This window comes from Acinonyx jubatus, chromosome C1, assembly GCF_027475565.1.
Source record: "Acinonyx jubatus isolate Ajub_Pintada_27869175 chromosome C1, VMU_Ajub_asm_v1.0, whole genome shotgun sequence".
Lineage (NCBI taxonomy): Eukaryota > Metazoa > Chordata > Mammalia > Carnivora > Felidae > Acinonyx > Acinonyx jubatus.
This window is the reverse complement of record NC_069381.1, coordinates 126,610,382-126,634,455: the sequence shown is the minus strand read 5'-3', so window position 1 is coordinate 126,634,455 and position 24,074 is coordinate 126,610,382. Positions and strand designations below refer to the sequence as shown.

General features: G+C 36.7%; 1 protein-coding gene across 10 annotated transcripts in view; it reads right to left on the bottom strand.

Moving 5' to 3' along the window:
- Positions 1–24,074, bottom strand: part of THSD7B (thrombospondin type 1 domain containing 7B) — a 1,235,876-nt gene that overhangs the window by 341,607 nt on the left and 870,195 nt on the right. For all 10 annotated transcript variants that reach the window (XM_053214974.1, XM_053214976.1, XM_053214972.1 and 7 more), the window contains 2 exons: positions 7,191–7,320; positions 3,046–3,149 (listed from right to left, as the gene is read on the bottom strand). In XM_053214974.1, the coding sequence (XP_053070949.1) occupies positions 3,046–3,149; positions 7,191–7,320 (234 nt within the window). The remainder of the gene's footprint in view (positions 1–3,045; positions 3,150–7,190; positions 7,321–24,074) is intronic.

Sequence of the window (24,074 nt, the reverse complement as noted above, 5' to 3'; positions counted from 1 at the left end):
ACATTGATTACATTATTCTGAATGGATCTAGTGAGTAGGAAGTAACAACTACCCTAGATATTTTGGCAAGACGTTTTGACATCAGTGGATAAGAAATGAATTTGAAAAAAACTCAGGGACCTTCTATCTCAGGGAAATTTCTAGAGGTCCAGTGGTGTGAGCTGTGCCAAGATATCCTTTCTATGAGGAAGAATTAGTTTTTGCATCTGGCCCCTCCTGCAACCCGAACTAGGCACAACACCTAGTGGGCCTCTTTGGATTTTGGAGGTAACATATTCCTTATCTGAGTGTGTTAGTATCACCTATTTGCCAAGAGACTCACAGAGCTGCTAGTTTTTAGTGGGTACCAGAATAAGAAAAATCTCTATAATAGTCTAGGCTACTCTGCATACTGTTCTGACAGTTGGGCCACATTATCCAGCAAATTCAGTGCCACTGAAGTATCAGTAGCAGACAGGAACACTGTTTGCAGGCTTTAGCAGGCTTCTATAAGTGAGTCACGGGATAGGTCCTTAGGATTTTGGAGCAAAGCCCTGTCATTCTTTGCACATAACTATTATTTGAATGAAACACCTCCTCACCTGATACTGTGTCTTGGTAGAGAATGAAGGCTTAATCATTGGTCACCAACTTATCATGAAACTCAAGATGCCCATCATGAACTGGGTGTTACCTAACCCACCAAGCCACAATGTAAGGTATCATCAAATGTAAGTCATATATAGATATCTGGGCCCTTGTAGGCCCTGAAGGCACACATATGTTACATGAATAAGTAGGCAAATATCTATGGTTCCCACTTCTGCTACACTACCTGCTCTCTCCCACCTTATACCTATAGTCTCATGGAGAGTTCCCTACAATCAGTTGACAGAAGAAGAAAAGACTCTAGCCTAGTTTACAGCTGGTTCTGCACAATATATAGGCACGACACAAAAATGGACAGCTAAAGCACTATAGTCCCATTCTGAGATACCCCTGAAGAGAGAGGTATCTTCCTCTTCCCAGTGGATAGAAGATAATACCGTATACCTGGTTGTCCATTTTGCTTGGAAGGATAAATGGCCAGATATGTGATTATATACAGATTCATGGACTGTGGCCAATGGTTTTGCTGTATGGTCAGGGTCTTGGAAGGAACATGATTGCAAAGTTGGTGAAAAGTAAACCTGAGGAAGAGGGATATATATAGACCTCTCTATATTGGGGAAAATGAGAAGATATTTGAGTCCCAAGTGAAAGCTCACCAAAGGGTGACTTCAGCAAAGGAATATTTTAACAATTAAATGGACAGGATGATCTGTTCTATGGAGACCAGTCACCTCAGTCATCCCTCTTTCCCCAGTTACTCCTGTCATCATCGAATAGGTTCATGAACAAAGTAGTCATGGTGGCAGGAATGAAGGTTATCCACAGGCTCAGCAACATGGACTTCCACTCACCAATGTCAACCAGACTATGGCCATCACTAAGTGCCCAATATGACAGTAGAAGAGACCAACACTAAGTCCCCAATATGGCACCACTCCCCAGAGTGATGAACCAGCTACATGGGAGCAGTTTGATTACATTGGACCACGTCCACCGCAGAAGGGGAAGTGTTTTGTTACTACTAGAATAGATATTTAACCTGGATATACATTCCCCTTCCCTGCAAACAATGCTTCTGCCAAAACTACCATCCATGGACTTACAGTATATCTTATCCATAGTCATGGTATTCCACACAGGATTGCTTCTGATCAAGGAATTCACTTCACAACAAACAGTGTTGCAATGGGCCTATTCTCATGGAACTCACTAGTCATACCGTGTTTCCCACAGTCCTGAAGCAGCTGGCTTGATAGAATGGTGGAAAGGTCTTTTGCAGACTCAGTTATAATACCAGTTAGGTGTTAATACCTTGCAGGGCTGAGACAAGGTTTTACAGAAGGCTGTATATGCTCTGAATAAGCACCCAATTTTTGATACTGTCTCTCCAATAGGCAGGAATCAAGGGGAAGGAATAAATGGGGGTGGCATAACTCACTATTACCCTTGGTGACTCACTAGTAAAACATTTGTTTCCTGTCTCTTGTAATCTTATGTTCTGCTGCCCTTATAGGTCTTTGTTCTGAAGGAAACAGTGCTTCCACTAGGAGACACAATAAGATTCCATTGATCCAGAAGTTAAGATTGCCACCTGGTCATGGTGGACTTCTCACAGCTCTGAATGAACAAACAAAGCAGGGAGTTATTGTGCTGGCTGTAATGACTGATCCTAACCAATACAATAACCTACACAACAGGAAGAGACAATTCTAAATATGGCTTTTAGAAAAATTATAAAACAAGTATAATGCAGTTGATTCCACAAGGTCTGATTTTGCTACATATATCCCTTTAGCAACAAAGTGGTTAGATTTTAAGAATAAAGCACTTCTTATCAAGCTTCATTTGACTGGTACCTGGATTATGAATGAAACAGAAAAGTGAGCAGCCTGATGAGCCTCTGAGTGCTTTTCAGAGATTTCAATATGCCATACCTTGGCATTGATGATTAAAAGCACTTCTACTTCGATCCAGATGCTTATTCACAGGAATAAGATAGCTCCTTTCTATGTATATTATATATAGAACATATAGTAATTATGCATATAACAATTACATTCAAGTCATGCTTATTAGTCAATTGATTCAGTTATCCTTAATTCATTTAGCAAACATTAAATTAGCACCTAAAAAGTGCAATGTATACTGTTGGGTCTAATCATAGACATATTCTTCATTCCTTGGATCATGTCCGGCATGTGTCTGGAACATCAGCATTGGGATATGCAAATAACTAAGAATTTGCTTACAGATATTCGCTTACATTGCACTAGTTCACAGATACACTAGCTGGTTATGGTTAAAAGAGAGTATAATATCAACAATAATTCCAAACTTAAACTCAAATACTGATAAATATAAATAATGTAATCCAATATCATAATTATTCAAATATAAAATAAACAATAGTCTATAAGAAAAACATAAAAAAAAACTGTTTTAAAATGTCCTTACCTCTTGTTTGTATCCCCTTTCCACAGGCTTCACTGGTGCCCATTATCCCCTGCCTGACAGACTCTGGCACCAAGATACAAGGACTCCATTTCTGTGGCTTCCACCTGTGGTTACAAAGAACAGCGGACTAAAAATTTCACTATGACAAACATACAAAAGAAATATAAAAATAAGTGAATTTGAAATCCAAAAGCACAAAAACAGTAATTCAATAAAAATGTATATAAATTCAATGTGATAAAATGGAACTCTGGCACATAATAGGGAGGACAAGAGTCTACTCTGTCCCAGGTTCATGGTTAATGCAGCATTTCCATTATTTTAAATGTGGACATTTCCCATATAAGCTGTAGTCCATATACCAAAGTGGCAGTAAATATCCTTAAAAGCACAGATCAAATCTAGAAGGCTTACCCTCCTTATCAACTTAAAATCATATGAAGAAGGAGGAGGAGGAGGAGAAGCAGAAGGAGACAATGATGATGATGATGGGGAGGAGGAAGGAAAAGGAAGAGAAGAAGGAGAAGACAGAGAGAGTGAGAGAGGGAGGGAGAGAGAAAATCCTTATGTTCCATTGTATCTTTAGAGAGTCAGGGTTTAAACATCTGAAAGTTTGGGGTGCAAACTTTCACACTCAATCTTCCACTTCAACAATTGTTATAAGGTATTTTCTAAGATTTCAAAGTGACTCAGACATCTCAATAGGGAGGTGGGGAGCCACAGGGACCCATCTTATGTGATAGTTCATCTCATAGAAGAGGAATGGATCCATTTCTGATGAATTATCAATATTTCTATTCCTCAAAGGAAATATTCTGTAAGGAAGGCGTATGGTTTCCCACTGTTTTCCTTTCTCAGGTAAACAAAACTTTCTATTTTTATGACCCACAGGACAGACTGACTTGTATCCTTAAACCTGTCTCTTCAGAATGTACCCAAAAACCCAAACTCTAAGTGTAACCACAAATTCTGCTCCTTTCTTAGTATATGTTGACACTTTTTTCATATGTGCCAATACCTCTAATAATAGATATTACTTCAAAAAATGAAACAGGGGAGCCTGGGTGGCTCAGTAGGTTAAGCATCCGACTTCAGCTCAGGTCATGATCTCACAGTTTGTGGGTTCAAGCCTCACATCAGGCTCTGTACTGACAGCTCAGAGCCTGGGGCCTGCTTCAGATTTTGTGTCCCCCTCTCTGCCCCACCCCCGCTTGTGCTCTCTGTCTTTCAAAAATAAATAAAAATTTAAAAACAAAAACAAAAAAAATGAAACAGAAACATGAAGCAAAAATATTATTGACCAGTTTTGCAAGATGAAAAAATTCTAGAGATCTTCTATATCTGGTCAATAATATTACATATATATTATATTACAAAACTGGTCAATAATATATATTACATTACAAAACTTGTCAATAATATTACATATGTGTGTGTGTGTGTCTGTGTGTGTGTATAAAATCATTGATCTCACTAAAGTGGACATCATACTGTCAATAGTTGAGGGATTGGAGAGAAATCAAGAAACAGCTAAACAGAAAAACAGAAAAACTTGGCATTTAAAGAAATCACTCCTTAATTTTAAATAGTTGTAAGTTTACCTTGCATATGCATAGATGCATTTAGTATAATTCTAAAACACAGAAACTGAAATGGTAAGGGGTTTCGGGGCAATTTTTCAACTAGGATGTATCATTCATTCAGATCCCTTAAGTTTACTAAGACTTTTTAGATTGAAATGAGATCATGGTGTTCAGTCTAGTTTAGTGTGCTGCATAAACTGAAATATAAGGAATTTTCAGGATTGTTAAACTCAGTCTTGGAATGATAAACTTGGCCTCATAAAGGTTAAGTGAAATTACTCAGATTTCACAACTCAGCAGGCCAGTTATTCCTCCTAAATTCTCGGATCCTTAGCCATAGACTCTTGACCCCACATTAATTCTATGTAAGGATACATCTTCATGTTTTTTTCCCTTTTGCTTATTAACTTAATGTGTTGGAGATGTTCAAATTCACAGAAAAATTTCTACAGACATTTTGATTCTATTTTAAATGGTAAACATGTGAATATGTTACCTTAATGGAGTAAAAGAAGAATCAGAAGAAAATGATACAGGTCTGTATTAACTCAGCTCCCTAACATACCAGTGAAAAAGGATACAAAACTAAATTGGAATATTGCTTAAAATTAAAGGGTGTTTTATTGAGGAGCAGAGAATCTTGCTGATAACTTGTACACATATTAACCTCAGCATCAGGAGAAATGATACTATGATCCAATCCAGACACAGCAAAACTGGTTTCTGGGGAAAATGGCAGGAGGTCAATGATGGAAACGAGTTTAAACATGAATGGCTAAAATGGAGTGCAACCAGGGAGTCCAGAGAGTGGACAATAGAAAGGAAAATCTCACTAACAGCTTCTAGGATTTTCTCTGATTATAATAGACCTGGGATTATAAAAACTTCTAATAACATTTAGTTTGGCTAATTTTTTTCAATTGGCTACTTTCCCCAAGAGCTCTTTTGGTGGGCTCAGAAGTTTCAATATTTATATATATAGTATAAAGGGATGAATATTGACAGTGTTTCCACAGCAGCCCTGTGGTTAATGAAGCAACTGGTAGTCTGGGCATGTTCCCAGTGTTTATTCACATCCTACTTAAACTGGCCATTCGGTAGAAACAATAATAATAAAGGATTATAAAGCTGATAGTCATTTAGACTCTTCAGTGGCACTCTATCTAATGTGAGGAGCCTTCTTAAAAAAGAGAGGGGGGTGCACCTGGGTGGCTCAGCCCGTTAAGCCTCAGACTCTTGATTTCAGCTCATGTCATGATCTCATGGTTTACAAGATAGAGTTCCACATCAGGCTCTGTGCTGACAGGGTGGAGTCTGCTTGAGATTCTCTCTCTCCTTCTCTCCCTGCCCCCTCACCCCCCACTGCTCATGCTCTCTCTTTCTCAAAGTAAATAAATAAACTTTAACAAAAAGAGAGAGAAAGAAGGAAAAAAAAAATTTGTGTCCTCCTGAATAAATTAGCTCTTGAATTTCGTTATCTTTAAGATATAGTTCCTCAAATAATCAGGAGAAACACTAGGCATTTTTGATAAAGGCATTTTTAAGTGTACTGATAACCACAGGAATTTTAAGACAGTGGTTTTTTTTTCACAAGTAAGTAAAACTCAACAGTGAATGATTTTAATCCAGATGTACTTTAAAGCAATGCTTCAATCCACCATTAAAAGGATAGATATTAATGACTAAACACACAAACCTCAGGCATTATTTTTATAAATAATAGTCCCCAAGTTGCCAAGAGGGAATATATTTTAAAAGTCATTTTCTTTTTTTTTAATTAAAAAAAATTTCAACTTTTTGTTTATTTTTGAGAGAGAGAGAAAGAGACAGAGAGAGAGAGAGAGAGGGAAGACAGAGTGCGAGCAGGGAAGGGGCAGAGAGAAAGGGAGACACAGAATCTGAAACAGGCTCCAGGCTCTGAGCGGTCAGCACAGAGCCCGATGCAGGGCTCGAACTCATGAACCATGTGAGATCATGACCTGAGCTGAAGTCAGACACTTAACCATAACCGACTGAGCCACTCAGGTGCACATTTTCTTTTCTTTTCTGTTTTCTTTTTTTAAAATATTTTATCCATAGGTTAAACTTTTTTATTTTCCCTAAGTAGTTTATTAAAATGTGTATATGACAAAAATTAAGAACCAAATTTTTTTTAAATAAAAGTAAATAATTATTTTAAAAGTAAATTTTTGTTCTTAGTTCTTCATTAAAGGCTTTAGGATGAAAACAATAGAATGAAGTAAATTACATGTGTGTTTGTTTTCCAGGTAGTCTTTATCCTGAATCTCTTTGGATCCTAATCCTTAAAATTGACTGCCTAGGTGACAGAACTCCAGCAGCTCACTTAAAAGCAAACCATGTTTGTTTCTTTTTTTCTGATAATTAGACTTTCTTATTCCTTACTTCCTCAAAATACATTCAAAATAACAGGGGGAAATATTGAGGTATTAAAGATAAACATTACCTTATCTTCTTTCCCACACAAAATCATAAACTTATGAAAGAAAATAAGTCATGATTTACACTAAAATCTAATGATTATTTTAAAAGGTAACTAATTACCGATATACAGGACATAATGAAATATCTTCACACTCTCGCTCTTCAAATAAGGTATCTGGGCATTCTTGGCCTCCGTTGGCTGCTTCCTGGATGATAATCCTATATCGAGACTGTTTAACCGTGGCATTTCCTAAAGTAAAGGAAAAATAAAATTATAGTGCCTTTTTATGTAGCTGCACGGAAAAATACAGGGTTAGTAGCAGGCAGGCAGGCATACAGGCAGGAAGGAGGGGAGGAAGGGAAGGGAAGAGAAGGAAAGGAAAGGAAGGGAAGGAAGGGAAGGGAAGGAAGGGAAGGGAAGGGAAGGGAAGGGAAGGGAAGGGAAGGGAAGGAAAAGGAAAAGGAAAAGGAAAAGGAAAAGGAAAAGGAAAAGGAAAAGGAAAAGGAAAAGGAAAAGGAAGGGAAGGAAAAAAATAAAGAAACAAAGAAAGAAGGAGGTGAAGTAAAAACATGTGGTAAGACTTCTTGGGGAATGAGAATGAGAAGCAAAGACCAGGGGTTAATAATATTATACCAATTCTCACTCCTATGAGATAGATAGTTAATACTCAATAATTGTCATTTCAAATCTATATGACCTAATATGCAAAGAGTGTTTCCCAATTGTCTTAATATGCTTTAAATTAATCAGAATTTATATTACCTATGGCATAAGAATTACATGGCATAATCTGAGAAACCACAGAAACCAACTTTGATCTCACAATAGCTCAAGGGCCTAGAGTTTTACTATGAGCAAATCACTTCCTCAGGAAAGGCATTTCCCTCTGGAAATACTCATTAAAATTAATACATTAGTAATTTATTTGTGGGTATTAGTTTCTTATAATATCTCTCATTCATCATAACCTGAGACAATATGGATATAATTGTAATTTAGGGGAAAGGCAGTAAAATTGTGACAAAACAAAATATTGTCTACTTCCTGGTTTGGTTAAAAAGCAGAAGTATTAATAGGCACCTCAATAAAGACAGCCAGTGTTCACTATCACTTTAATGGGCTGGGGCACTCATCTCATAATCTTTAGATGCCTTCTGATCAATAACAGCAACAAAAATCAATTACAGTTACAATGGTGAGCAAATATTTCAATTGCTATGTGCAAAATATGCACTAGATATAAAAATGAAAATTCTTGAACTTACACAGAAAGAAAATGGGGCAGATAGAGATACAACAAATTTAAGACATTGGTAGAGCGAGAAATGTCAACAGTGTGCAGTACTAAGAGAGTACGAAGAAAGAATAATCATTTTTGTCTCTAGAAACCAGACAGTTCCTGGAGGAGACAGATTTTATCCTGGGACTTGAAATCTTAATAGAAAAAAAAAAGGTTGAAGTCATTTTAGGCCAAGGAAAGTCTGAGAAAAGGTACTCCTGAGACATAGATGGGTGCATGGAATTCATAGAGAAAGACATGTAGGTGCATTTAGATGGAATGTGGATGTTCACATGTTGGAGGGTTACGAAGAATGGAGAGAAAGGGTGGTGTAGGAGAAAATGGAATTAATTGGTAAGTCTGGGACAGACCTAACCATGTTAAGAAGAAAATTTCTAGAAAGCCAGTAAACTAAGTGGAATGTGACAAAAGGGGGGGGGACTTTCAGTAAAATTATATATTCATGTGGTTTTAAAAAAATCATTAGTACCATGACTTACAATGAGAAAAAAACTGACCCACAACCAATTCCCTGTCCTCCTTCCAGAAGACTTTGAACTCTCTTTATTTAGTTCATCTGTGGTTATCTCCAAATCCATAAATAATAAACTTATGTCATTGCTTCTTGATTCATTAATTTTAGACATCATTTATTGACTTTCTGCTATAATGGATGGGAGTTTACTTTGTACCACCTTTCAAATTTTTATAATTGTATCCCTATTTTTATGCTTCTAATGGTTATTTAAAGGCTTTAAAAAAACATTTTTTTTTCCAGTCCCACTCCTCACTCCTCCTGTCCTCTATCAGACCAGCCACCACGGTTCTAAAGAGTCTTCATGGGTTGGGGGGCCTGGGTGGCACAGTTGGTTAAGCGTCCGACTTCAGCCAGGTCACGATCTCGCGGTCCGTGAGTTCGAGCCCCACGTCAGGCTCTGGGCTGATGGCTCGGAGCCTGGAGCCTGTTTCCAATTCTGTGTCTCCCTTTCTCTCTCTCTGCTCCTCCCCCGTTCATGCTCTGTCTCTCTCTGTCCCAAAAATAAATAAATAAATAAATAAATAAATAAATAAATAAAAGAGTCTTCATGGGTAAACAAGCTTCCTCTTCTCTTACCACCCACATTCCTGCTAAGTTAGGACAAGCTTTCTGTGCTGCATCATCAGTTTCTCTGATCTTTAGTCTTTGTCTATTAAGTTTTCATAAATGCATTTAGAGCTCTCATCCACTGATGGTCTTCTCTTTCTTATTATTTTTTTAACATGGGATTAGGGCTTTCACAACTCATTTCTGTTATTTTAATGAGATTATGGAAAGAAGAGAAACCAATGTACTTGTACATTTCATGATCATGAACTATAAGTTAAGCAGATGTATAGGATCTTTTCCATCTACTTACAGATCTATCCCCCTGCTTTATATGCTGTCTACCCAGGGAACTGATCATAGAAGGACTGACTTCTGGTTGGGTTTGGCCAATAGAGGGATGGGGCACACAATGTAAGAAAAAAGATGATAAGAGGAGAGAAAGATCAGGGAATTTATTCCACCAGATTTTATCTTCTAGATCACCTTAACTGGTTCTCTACACCAACCAAAAGGCATGGTTTCTGTGGAGTGGCTCTCTCATATAGCTGTAATCCTACTAACTGTTCCTACCTCTATCAAATTTCAGGCTCCTAAACATCACTACTTCAGGTACTGAATCATCCCCTGTTAGCTTATGTAACCCTTTCCAGTATTTTGTAAATAGACCCTTCATTAATTTTTCCCCAGTTGCCCCATTTGAATGGGCCACCATTCCTGTTTTCTGCCAGAACATGCCAATAAAATAAGAAAGACATACTACTATATAGCAGGGAAGAATGTTATAATTGGCCCATTTCTAAAACTACTTAAGGTAGTGTGAGAAATATAAAATAGGAGTTTAAGAAGAAATAAAATAAGTGTAATTAAAATAGTTCTGGTGAAAAGCTGAGAGATTTTCCCTTAAGATCAAGTACAAGACAAAAATGCTCACCCTTGCCACTTTAATTCAACATAGTATTGGAAGTCATAGTTACAGAAATTAGGCAAGATAAAGAAATAAAAGGCATCCAAATTGTAAAGGAAGAAGTTAAAACTGTTACTATTTGCAGATGACATGATACCATAGATAGGAGGCCCTAAAGACTCCACCAAAAAACTATTAGAACTAATAAATGAATTCAGTAAAGTTGCAGGATACAAAATTAACATACAGAATTTGGTTGTGTTTCCATGTACTAAAAAACAGCTATCAGAAAGAAAGACAAACTAAGAAAACAATCCTATTCATGACTACATCAAAATAATAAAATACCAAAGATTAAATGTAACCAAGGAGACAGAAAACCTGTACTCTCAAACTTTAAGACACTTATGAAAGAAATTGAAGAAGATGAAAATAAATGGAAAGATATACCATGCTCATGGATTGAAAGTATTAATATTGTTAAAATGTCCATGCTACCCAAAACAATCTACAGATTCAAGGCAACCCCCATCACAATGCCAATGGTATTTTTCACAGAACTAGAATAAGAAATCCTAAAGTTTGTATAGAATTGCAAAGATCCCAAATAGTCAAAGCAATCCGGAGGGGGGGGGACAGAAACAAAGTGGAGGTATCAATCATATTCTCTGGTTTCAAACTATACTATAAATCTACAGTAATCAAAACAGCATGGTACTGGCATTAAAAAAAAAGACATATAGATCAGAAATAAATCCATGCATATATGGTCAATTAATCTATGGCAAAACAGACAAAAACATGCAATGAGGAAAAGACAGTTTCTTCAAAAATTATGTCAGAAAAACTGGATAGCTACACGAAAAAGAATAAACCACTATCTTACACTATATACATCTTAAATATATACAAAACTATTTTAAAAATAAATTAACAGGATGCCTGGGTGGCTCAGTTGGTTGAGTGTCCGACTTCGGCTCAGGTCATGATCTCACAGTTTGTGGGTTTGAGTCCTGCATCAGGCTCTGTGCTGACCGCTTGCTTGGAGCCTGGATCCTACTTCGAATTCTGTGTCTCCTTTGCTCTCTGCCCCTCCCCCACTCACTCTTTGTCTCGCTCTGTTTCTAAAAACTAAATAAATGTAAAAAAAAATTTTTAAATAAATTAACAACTTGTATATAACATCTGAAACCATAAAATCTCAAGAAAAAGGATAGGCAGTAAGCTCTGTGACATTGGTCTTAGAAATACTCTGTGGACCAGTTTCTCAGGCAAGAGTTAACAACAGATAAAATAACAAATAGGAATATATCAAACTAAAAAATTTTTGCACAGCAAAGTAAACCATCAACAAAATGGAATGACAACCTACTGAAAGAAGATATTTACAAATTATATATCCAAAAGGGTTTAATATCCGAAATATATAATGTACTTATTCAACTTCATAAAGAAAAAAAAAACAATTAAAACATGAGCAATGGACGTAAATAGACATTTTCCAAGGAAGACATACAGATGGCCAACAGACATGGAATGATGTTCAACCTCACTAATGGTCAGAGAAGTGCAAATCAAAACCACAATGAGATATTACCTCACACCTGCCAAATTGGCTATTATGAAAAACACACACACAAAAATAACAAATGTTGGTGAGGATGTGGAGAAAAGGGAACGAAAACAGTATGGGGGCTTCTTAAAAAATTCAATGTAGAATTACCACAAAATCCAGGAATTCCACTTCAGGGTACTCATCCAAAAAAAAAAATGAAAACATCAATTCAAAGAGATATATGCATCCTTATGTTCACTGAGACCCTATTTACAATAGCAAAAATATGGAAGCAATTGTACTGTCTATCAATAGATGAATGGATAAAGAAATTATAGTATATATACAAAATAGAATATTATTCAGCCATAAAAAATTAAGATCTTGCTATTTGCAACAACATGGAAGGAACTGAATGACATGCTAAACAAAAGTCCGACAGAGAATATAAGTGGAATCTAAAAGCAACACAAACAAACAAAACAAAATAGGAACAGACTTGTAGGTAAAAGAAACAAACTATTGGTTACCAAAGTGGGCAGGGGTGGGGGGATGAAATAGGGAAAGTGGATTATAAGGTAAAAACTTCCAGTTATAAAATAAATAAGTCATGGGATTGTACCATTCAGCATCAGAAATATAGTCAATAATATCGTAATAACTATATGGTGACAGATAGTAACTAGACATCATGGGGATTATTTCATAATGCATAAAAATATTGAATCACTATGATGTACACCTGAAACTAATAGGATATAGTACATCAATTATACTTCAATAAAATAAAAACAGTTTGGCATAATAATATAAAGCTATCTTCATTTGGGTGGGGACAGCTTTGTAAAAAAATTATGCCTTTAAGAATAAGTCTCCCATTCTCAGTTAATTTCAGTTACACTGTACTTGTTCTGAAAATTATTTTTTACCCTTAGGATTAGTATGAGTGTGGGCCTGTGTGTATATGTGTGTATACGTTTCTGTGTGTATGTGTGTGTTGTCCAAGTGTTATCTTAGAAGATCAGAAATAAAAATTGAAGAGGATAGGAAAAATGAAATAGATGCCTTTCTTGAGAGAGAACATAGATCAATGTTTCTCTGTTCTCATTGTATGTGTATGTGCACACATGTGCATGTGCACACACACACACACACACACACACACAATGAACACTCACACACAGAGGTTTTCTGCTTTATGGTGTAATTCCAGGTGAAGTCATTCAAGGTTTAGGGAACACGGCTGCATTAATTTATCATGCCCTACAGATGTTCAGGTGAGGGTTGAGAAAGATGTATTCTATGGACAAAACAAACTTTTAGAATAGAGGTTAGATTTCTACAGAAAAAAACTGATTGTCACTGTATAGAAATGAAGACATTTTATATGTTTTCAAAAAGAGAAACAGAGATAAGGGATGATCTTGACATAGTGAATCAACACCAGGATCTGCAAGATAGCTGCTAAAAATTTCTTTTTCTGTGTAATGTGTTTCTTTGTCCTTCAACTTTGGCATGGTAATATTTAGCATTCACTTTTAAATGATTTTTCCATTTTTTGTGGTATAAGTGCCTCAGCTTATAACCAGACCTAAAGCAGAGTCAGTTATGCACAAGAGACATGAATTAGCTGGGGTGTCATGGAACCTCAAGGGCAGGCAACATCCCCACTTGGGATGGAGCAGTCAATAGTCTTCTCACTTCACCTGTACTTTGAAGCCAGCCTGAAGGGAGCACTTTTGTACCAAGGAAGGACAGTAATTACAGAAACCCAAGAGGTAATTAGCAACAGAAGAAGCGAATGTCTCTGGCAGCACCCAACATCAAGATCTGAAGTCAGACAAGAGATGATGAGCAAAAGGCCAAGTGGAAGGTCTCAGAAATCGAAGTCAAATAGAACCTCACTTTCTGTTGAAGACACAAGAAATGATTTAAGGGAAGTAGACAGAAAATGGAAGAGAGTGTCTTTGGAGGTTGCAGACATTTGGATTTTAAACGTATGTAAAATGCATTAGAAATTTCCAGGAATTATCTCCTTCATCTATATCAGATCTGCTTCTGGACATTTTGCATATGGTATCTCATTTTATTATTATAATGCTACGAGGCTGGTGTTACTACTACCATTTTCATTTATTTTAAAATTATAATTATTGTTCCCACTTTCCAAATAAGAAAATGGAGGGTGGAAGAGTTAAATAATTTGCCCAAAGTCACCTTGCTAGTTGTTAAGCGATTAAAACTATGCCATTAAAACTGGCTAAACAGACATCCAAGCCCATGGTCTTTCCACAGAGACTTTATGGTAAAACAAAGAGAGAGGGGCATTCCAGGGAAGGGTTCACATCATAATTCCTCTGTTATTCCCATGGGACACCTCTTCCTTTTTAATCAATTCTTCAATAGTACCCTGTTGGCAGAAGGCTTCAAATGCCAGTAAACACAGTGCTTGTGGGGCTTGGTGAGTGATGCTTCCAACCTCATTAGGCCTATGAAAAATAACAATAAATTAAAATTCCTGTTTGCAAACATAAGTAACTGTTTAAGCACGATTATTGCTAATAAACTAGTCTAAATTCAATTTTTATTTATGCATATTTTATCATCACTTAGTCATCAGGCATAATTATACTTGCTACTAATTATAATCAAAAGAAGTAACATTTATGAAGATGGCAGCTTAAACATCAAGAGCCATATTTAATATCAGAAATATATAAGTGATTTATTTATACATATATAATAATAAGAGATATTTATAGATTCTCTGAGAAGGTCTATACCAGTCTTTCCCAGAAAGATGGTAGCAAAAGTAGAAGAAATTAGTCTTGCTAAACCTCAGCTTACTTGGCTGTAAAACAAACCAAAAAAGAAGTTTCTATGTCATATGATTGACAGGAGGATTAAATGAGATACCGCATGTAAAGGATGTACATATTGCCTGATACAGGGAGTCTTCTATAACATGAATTCATGAGAGAAGGTGAGAAAAAAGATTTAAAAAAACAAAAAAGCAAAAAACATAGAAGGGGCACCTGGGTGTCTCAGTCAGTTGGGCGTCTGACTTTGGTTTCAACTCAGGTCATGATCCCAGGGTCATGGGATAAAGCCCTGTGACAGGCTCTGTGCTGATCATAGAGTCTGCTTAAGATTCTCTCTCTTTCTGTCTGTCTGTCTGTCTGTCTCTCTCTCTCCCTTTCCCCCACTGTTCTGTCTCTGTGTCTAAAATAAATAAAATGAAACAAGGGCACCTAGTGCCTCAGTCGGTTAAGTGTCTGACTCTTGATTTTGGCCCAGGTCATGATCTCATGATTTGGTGAGATCAGTCTTCACATTGGGCTTCATGTGCTCACAGCAAGGAGCCTACCTGGGATTCTCTCTCCGTCTTTCTCTGCCCCTCCCCCACTCATCCCACTCATGCTGCATTCTCTCTCTCTCTCTCTCTCTCTCTCTCTTTCTCAAAATAGACTTATAAGCAAATAAACAAACAAACAAATAAATAAAATGAAACAAAAACACAGAAAAATGCTTCAATAATTGAGGATTCTATATATTAAAAGAAAAATATGACAAACTGGCCTTCTATTCAGTGCTACATCTTGGCCATGTTCTGAGCATTGAGGAGTAGACTATGAGTGGCTGAAAATCATCCCACATTCTTGGTAAATTAAATTACAATTGCAAGGCAATTTGTATCAACCACCTTGTCATATCATTGGAGAGGAACAGATAAGCTGATCAAGTACCTGTTTGCTCAAGAAAGTCCTAGTTAATGCTTGTTATCTCATCTTAAATATGAATAGCTCATCCACTCACTTTTCGGAAGTACCTCTGTTTGTATGAAAATTATATGCTCTCTGAAAAAAGACTATCACCTCATGCGAATGTAAGTAACAAGCACATTTTGTCTCTCACTGCAGCGTAGGATTGCATTTCAAATGTATGGAAAAGATAGACTGTGCTGCTGTTCTTAAAATTATCTATTCAATCTGATCACTGGACCTTTTCATTTCTTGCCACAGAATTCTGCTTTAGATATCAGTTCATGCATCGAAAGAAGATGGTCCTGTGCCCCAAGCACACTTGCTCATGAATCATTAAATTAAAAATGAAAGGGAAAGGAGAGTATGGGGCTTACCTGAAGATAATTGACTGGAGCTATGTGATATGTGTTGTTATGACAGAAACATTACGAATAAAAGCTATGTAACTAAAGAGAAGTGGTGTTTGATCAAAGTGGAGCATTAAAATGAAGAGAAAACAACTTTCACTTGGCAAAAATTCCAAATGGTCATTAAGAAGTCTGTCAGCCCAACTTTCTTCAACATTACATCCTCTGAAAGCAAAACAAACAAACAAACAAACAAAAACAAAAAAAAGAAAGAAAGAAAGAAAAGAAAAGCATTCTCTCTCCCAAAAAATTATACACAAGAGAATGGCCCTCATTAGTCTAGTCACAACCACTGCTGAGATTTTTTTTTCTTTTTTTAGGAAAGGCACAAACCAGGGTTCACCACCAGCCCAACTATCTCCCACTTAAATCTGGAAAAACAGTGACTCTGAGTTCTCAGAGGGAAGCACTTACCACATACAGGGTTGTCATTGTTGATAAATATTTATCAGGTTTCCTCTATATGTAGGAGATGAACCTAGGGGCTGTGCGTTATACTGAAACATATATACATGCATTATTAAATCTCCCCAGTGAAGCCGAAGTTAAACCTGATGGATGGATAATAATGTAGAAGTTCTGCACAGTTTTATAAGGATTCAGAAATGATAATATAAACTTTGTTTTTACTATCCAAAGCCCATCAAGCCAGTATCTCTCTCTTTGTTCAAGGAGAAATGGCGGGCTTAAACAATGAACACTGTAATGCCCTAGAACTATGAGTAGAGAGTTTTCCTACACTTCTTGCCTATTCATCTTGGTGTTCCATATAGAGAACAGATACATCAAGAGTGTTTCCCACCCCCCAAAATTCCCTCCTAGCCTGGACCTCCAAGTACTTCAACATGAACACTGAGCCTATCTATATACCGGTGAAATTAAACAAAATTGCAAAGCTTTTCTGCCAAACTTTCCAGGACTGTTGAAAATAAGCTCCAGGATATCCATATACATCTTTCATTTTAAAATGTTGCCTGGTAAAAATGTACTGTATATTCTTAAATGTTCATGATCATCATTCACTTTGCAACAGAGGCCACATTCAATGGCTCTGGCAACAGACAGGACCTCCAGGGCTCTGGTTTCTAATCCCAGCTCATTACTGAATTGCTATATGACCTTGGGCAATGCACTTCACCTTTCAGAGCTTCAATTTTCTTGCTTATCCTATATGGGGAATACTGTTGAGCCAACTCACAGGACAGCTGTTACGAATGTCTAATTAAATTGGATTTAAATGTAATGTAGTATGTGTGTGTGTGTGTGTGTGTGTGTGTGTGTGTGTGTGTGTGTGTATCCACTTAAAATTCATTATATGCAAGCCCTCAGTTTCAGATGAAGCAACTTGTGTTCATATCTGCAGAAACTATCTAGGATGACAGTCGAAGCAAACAAACATGTCCTCTCTACAGTAGTTAGCATACACTCTCTAAAGCTTATGCAATAGTTCTAATTTCTAGAGACTATCTCCAATTTCCTCTACTTCTATCCTCAACCACTGCTGCTCTTAGAATATCTGCAATCTGTAAAGCTAACCTTATCAAATAGTGACCACCTTTGAGTCTGGCCCTTCCTTTCTCTAAATATGATAAATGAAGTTATCCACAGCTAATCTTGCTTTCTCCTCAACCCATGTGGTCCTTAATCCTGGCTACATATTAGAACCTCAAGGGACACTTTTACAGACTCCTAATGACTCCCCCAACCCAAATCATTTAAATCAAAATCTCTGGTGGGTACTGCCCAAGCATTGGTATGTTTAAAAAATCTCTAGGGCAAAGAACCACTAATTTAGCACATTTAAAGCTAGCATCTCTTTTTCATCCAATATGTAAAACAGGAAAAAGACAATGCAGCATGCTTAACCAAGCAATAGAAAACAAATGAGCACTAGCTAAATCATTAATGCTCTCAACACATTTAAAAAATGCAACCTGCCCTCTAGCTAAGTACATCATAATGGGTATAATTGGAAATGTGTACTATAAATGAGGAGGGTTAACAACACTATTTATAATGACAATTTGCACTTGTCTTTTCTTCTTGCCAACCTATGCTGAAATGACAGGGATTTATTTTCCCTCCATTCAGACCCCTTTTCATTTTAGCAGAAGAAATGTCTAGTGGCTTCTTGCTACAGGGCTCCCTAACGCATTGCACTCCATCAGCCTTAAGAGTGAAATTGTCTGCAACACCACACTGCACTGTATGCAGACAGGTTTGGGGGGACACAGATGTCATCTAAGATATAAATTCAAGACACAGTCATTAGTAGGCATGAATACTGAACCATATATTCAAAGCAACTCTTTTTTAAAAAAAATCTATATTACTCTAAACTTATTAATGCTTTATGCCCTCATGAGCATAAAAGGATTCTATTCATGCCCAATATTGTTGACATCTAGGGGACAGAAGAACTTCTAGATCAAGTTTATGTGTCACAGCACAGTGAGGTCACAACTCAGGGATGCACAGCTAGCAACTTCAGACCCTTAGACCCTCTGTTCTTACAGGAGAGTGAAGTGTATCCCTGGGCCATCTACCTGCCATTCTCAAAATGCACCGCCATTCACTATGGCTCAACCACATGAATCCTGGTTTCTGCAACTTTTTGCAATGCCCCAGGATGCATCTACATGTAAAAAAATGGTTTACGTGAATTTAAGGTATGTGGGATCATTTAGATATTAATATTGATTGTGATATTAAAGTTTTTGTTTTGGTGGTAGTAGTAAGACAAGGTAATGAAAAATAGCTCCGTAAAGATAACCCAATTAAAATAAAGTTTTTCACTTTTAACTATAAATTTTATCACGATGAAGACAAAGACTCTTAATTATCCCTTTTATGCATGAGGTGTGTGTTATTTCCTGTCTTCTTGTCTTCATTAATTTGCAGCATCAACATAAAGCCTCTGGTTTTTGAAATTCCTTTTTTGGCTTGGTGTTGATGTAGTAACATGACTTTTTAGAATTGGTGAGTCTGGAATGTCAGGTCTGTAAACTTGGGAAAATACTTATTTTCTGGTACTTCAAAGGGAAATAATTAGAATAACTTATTTCGGGCTTTGAAGAATAATCAGGTAATGGAATGTGATATCAAATGAACTCAATATATCTATCCATCAGCTTCAACAATCATCTGGCCATGCTTTGTAAAATCTATACCCCTACCCATTCATGACCACCTGAATTATTTCTAATATTCAGGCATCATAAAATTACAACTGTAAATATTTCAGAATAGATTTATAAAAGATAAGGGCTCTTTTTGAAACATGACCACATGTTTCAAATACTACCATACATAGAAATAGCAATACCAATTCTCCTAAAATACTAATAAATATATAACTGTCATTGGGTTATAATTCGGTTCCTGACTGTCAACTGAATTATAATTGGTTGACATGTCCTATAGGCTCCTCCCCTTTTTCTTCTTGTTTTCTTTGGAATTCCCTTTGAAATATTTTCAAAAACAGATTATAAATGCAGGTACAAAAAGACAGGCAAGTAAAAGAAAGTGTGGAGCACTGGTCCTTGATGAAATTTCTCCATTGTTGGCAGTGAGAACACGGCTTTTAATAGATCGGTAAATCAAGAAAGAGGAGACAAAAACTGTGTGGCCAGAGCACAGAGTGATGTTTGGTCAGAGACTATCCCACCGATACACACATAAAACTAGAATTCCCTTCGTGTGTGGATAGTGAAAAAAACCTACTCTGACAGACAGAAAGAGTGGGGTTGCTTTCTTGTCCTGACCTTAACTCTAGAAAGAACAGGAAAAAAAAGAAAGAAGTCACCCAGAGTTTTCCTAACCAGATGCCTCTTTATTAATAAATGTGTAGAGCTGGAGCTATTCAGCACTATTATATCTGAAGAAGAAAATCTAAAATAATAACTGTTTATCATGTGTTCGGGATTGTTCTGGAAAAAGAATATTGAAGTTATCTAAGGAGGAGATGCCATTCTTGAAATTGAAAATAAAACAAAACAAAAGAAAGAAATATTACCTCTTGGACCTTACATTCTAGTGGAAGCAGAAGGACAAATTGCAAAGGTAAGTCAATATTTACTATTTCATAAGGCAATTAAATACCATGCAACACACACACATACACGCACACACACACACACACAAACATAGCAGGAAGGTCTAAGGAATGTGTGTGTGTGTGTGTGTGTGTGTGTGTGTGTGTGTATGTGTTAAGGAGAGGGAAAGTTGTAATTTTAAACTTCAAAGCCTCAGTGAGAAAGGGATATTTGAGCAAGAACATGAAATACCTAGGTGGTCATCTATATAATACCTAGGAGAAGAGAAATTTATGCAAAGCGAATGCTATGTACAAAGACAAAGCAGAGTCAAATTCCAGAGAGAGCAAGGAGGTCCAGACTGGCTTTCTTCATTGGGTACACTGGAGTTGGGAGAGGAGGGAGGTCAGTGTTTCCACAAAGAAAAATAATTCCTATCTAATATCATAGATGAAAATGAATTATTTAAGGCTTACATATAAAAGCTTCTGGAGAAAAACACAGGTATCTTTATGTCTTTGGGATAGGAAAAAAATCTTAAAAAACAAAAGAGGAAAATCATATAGTAAGTAATTGATAAATTCAATCATGTTAATATTAAGCATTTCTGTTCACTGAATGACAAACCTCACTCTGAATGACAAACCTCACTCTGAATGGTAAGATCTGCATTATGTGGAAGCACACAAGGTTTATTATCCAGAATATAACCTTCAAAACAATAAGAAAAACAATCCAAGCACTTGCCATGCTTCATTCATTTGCCAAGTGCTCTACATAAATGAACTCAATCCTCACGACAATCCTAAAACACAGTTACTCTTGTTATTTCCATTTTGGAGGCCAGAGAATGGAGGAGCAGAGAGGTTTTGTATCTTGTCCAAGATGTTAGTAAGTAATAAACAGGACCTGAAACCCAAGAAGTCTGCATCCAAAGTATGTGTTCTTACTGCTCTGCTTTGCTATCCTCTGCTTCCGACCCCTAAATATTCTCAGCCAAGTGCAAGAATTGCAGTCCAATGAAACTGAAATCCAATAATGGCAACTGTTCACAGGAATAAAAGCTCTATCCAGTTAGGAGCCTGGCCCCTACAGAAAGTCAATAAGGACCAAGACTAGCCAGTTCATAGGGCCTCAGGCTCAACAGTGCTCTTAGTTTAAAGCTCTGCTACAACTGTCTTGAAATATTTAATAATCTTTGAACAAGGCAACCCACATTTTCATTTTACATTGGGTCCTACAAATTATGGTGCTGGTCCTGATAAAAACAGTGGCAATGTGGAGAATTAATGAGATCCTCTCTTTTGGGCTTATCTTACTCCTTGGAAGTATAGACACAGAGAGGGGACTAGGAAGGATGTGTTCTGTCCTGGAGTTCTGACAGTTACTTACTGTTTTTGCTTCTCTCTTAGCATTTAAATTCCTTGAGCAGGAGAGAGGGTTTGCATAATCATCCAGTTATGTGAACTCCACAGGATGGGCAAAGAACTCAGTACACACTGGGTCATAAAGACATGCTATTAAATACTGTTGAGTTATGGTAATTTATACATTTACCTACAATTCACATTTTTTTTTATTCAAGAAAACAGATCCTCCTCATTTCTTGCCCAGATAATTGAATGGCCTCATAATTTTCCCACTGGTTTACAATGGTGTCTAACCTCATTATTTTCTGTATTATTTTTTTTCTTAACACACAAATCTGATTTTATCACACCTATGCTTAAAATTTAAAGCATCTATTAGAATTCCAGATAATGTCCAAACTTCTTAGAATGGCATAAATCTTTTCATAAACTGGCTCCTGCATATCTCTTTAACCCTATTTCTTATCATCCCTCCCTATGCATTATGCATCCCAAGCATCACTAGCTGCCTATAATTCATTTCATTAACATGTCCTCTCAAGCTGCCAAGCCTCCATACATACACCCTCTCTTCTATATTTAAGGTACTTGTATTCCATGTTTATGTGGAAACTCCTAATCTACCAAATATTACATTATCGGACCACTTAGCTAGAATAAGACACCCTCCTTTCTGGCTGTTAACACTCTGTGCTCATTCTTGTTAGAGGAAAAATATGTTTACGTACTCTAATTTCGTATAAAAAAAGCCCCTTGAATAAAGTAACCTCATCTCATTAATCTTAATGTTACTAGCAACTGGCATAAAGCTTGGTATATAGTAAACCCTACAAAAAGTTTGCTGAATTAATGATACATTCATTTGTTATCATTCATTTAATTACTATGTCGGCACTTACTCTGTGGCAGCCACTATCCAACGTGTTGAAGCAGTGAACACGACATGGAGCTTACTTTCTAATTGGAAGAATGGTTAAGCACTATGAAGAAAAATAACATGAAATAGTGAGTAAGAAAGAGAATGGGAAGAGGAGAATTTCTAATAAGGTTCTCAGAGAAGGGTTCACCAAGACATAATATTTAAACTGAAAACAAATGTTGAGGAAATGGCACCCATGCCAAGGTGAGAGAAGAGCATTTTAGGAAGAAGGGGCAGCAAGTGCAAGTCTGAATAAGAGACAACAAACTTGGTCAGAAGGGAGGCCAGCGTAGCTAAGAGGAAAGTAAAGAAAGCAGTGAAAGGTAGAACAGAAGTTTACAAAACTGCCTAGCATCAGTCTGTGAGGGTAGAGCCCTTCAGATGATTCCTTCTATGTGAAGGCAGATCTACTTCTACAGTCTTCTTTGTCTCAGGACTTTCTCCCCTTACCCCATTGTGTCTTCTTTGGTAAGGATAAGGGCCATCTAAATCATGTTATTTTGGGAGATGGAAGTGGACATACATCACCTTTCTTTCATTCTCCTTCTTGTTCTTTGGGATGTATCTGTTCATAGAATGCACATATTCTTCTCTTTCCTGGGGCATGGTCATTCAAATTTTTAGTAGTCCAACATGGTCTGTGACCAGAGGGTTAAGCCTGTCTAATTACAGGGTTGAGAATCAGCTGATATTTTGATCCCCCTCTACTTGGACTAATTCTCCATTGTTTCCAAATTTGGATGGGGGAAAAAAGTGGGTGGGGAAAAGGCAGACTTCCTTAAATTCCAAAATCATACATGAGCCTGTTGATCACGTATAATGGTATTTCATGTTCCATGCAGTGTAACAACATATGTTTAATAAACTTCTATTATTTTCCTTCTAGAAGAAAGTCTCTTTCTTGCTTTCTCTCATTCTCACTCAAAACATACATTTAATATACTTCTATCTTCTGTTTATAAAATTAATAACTTTACAGCTTGAGCCTGAGTACTCATGGATCCTACAACTTACTCAGGGATGATGAAATACAAAATGGAGGGCAAGTAGGGAATTAACACATACAGAGCAACTATTGCTGAGCCAGCCTCTTCATGTAGGATAAGAAAACCCTAGGAAGTAAATTGTCTTATAGACACTACATGTTATATTTATGTTACAGATGAACATATAGAGTTTCAGAAAGGTTTACTAAATTTTAGTTAAAATTAGCACACAGCTAAGGAGCAATGCCAGGGGTGCACCATACACATGTTAGATTCTTTCCACTACACATGAACAAATTAGAGAGAAGCTCAAGAGAGAATATAATTAAGTGCTAAACTGAATATAATCAAATATCAGTTCAAAAAGCATGTGGTCATCCAGCAGCAGAAGAGGATATTGTTGGCTCAAGTTAGAAATGAGCACACTTCCCACAGAACCTGTCATTGTATATGTGGCCTTCTTTGGTTATCATTTGTAAGGCTTCTAAATAAAGTTATTATAAGCATATTTTAGGAATCAGCAAATTAAATTTAACTTGAAAATACCTCAAATGGCAAAGAATCTATCATTCCTAGAATACTTATTTGGGGATACTTTACTCCTTATCACTGAAAACATGCCATTCAGTAGATAGTCTATCTGAACTATCTCCATGTAGCAACTTAATTTTGAAGGAATTTTAAGAGATTAGCAGAAT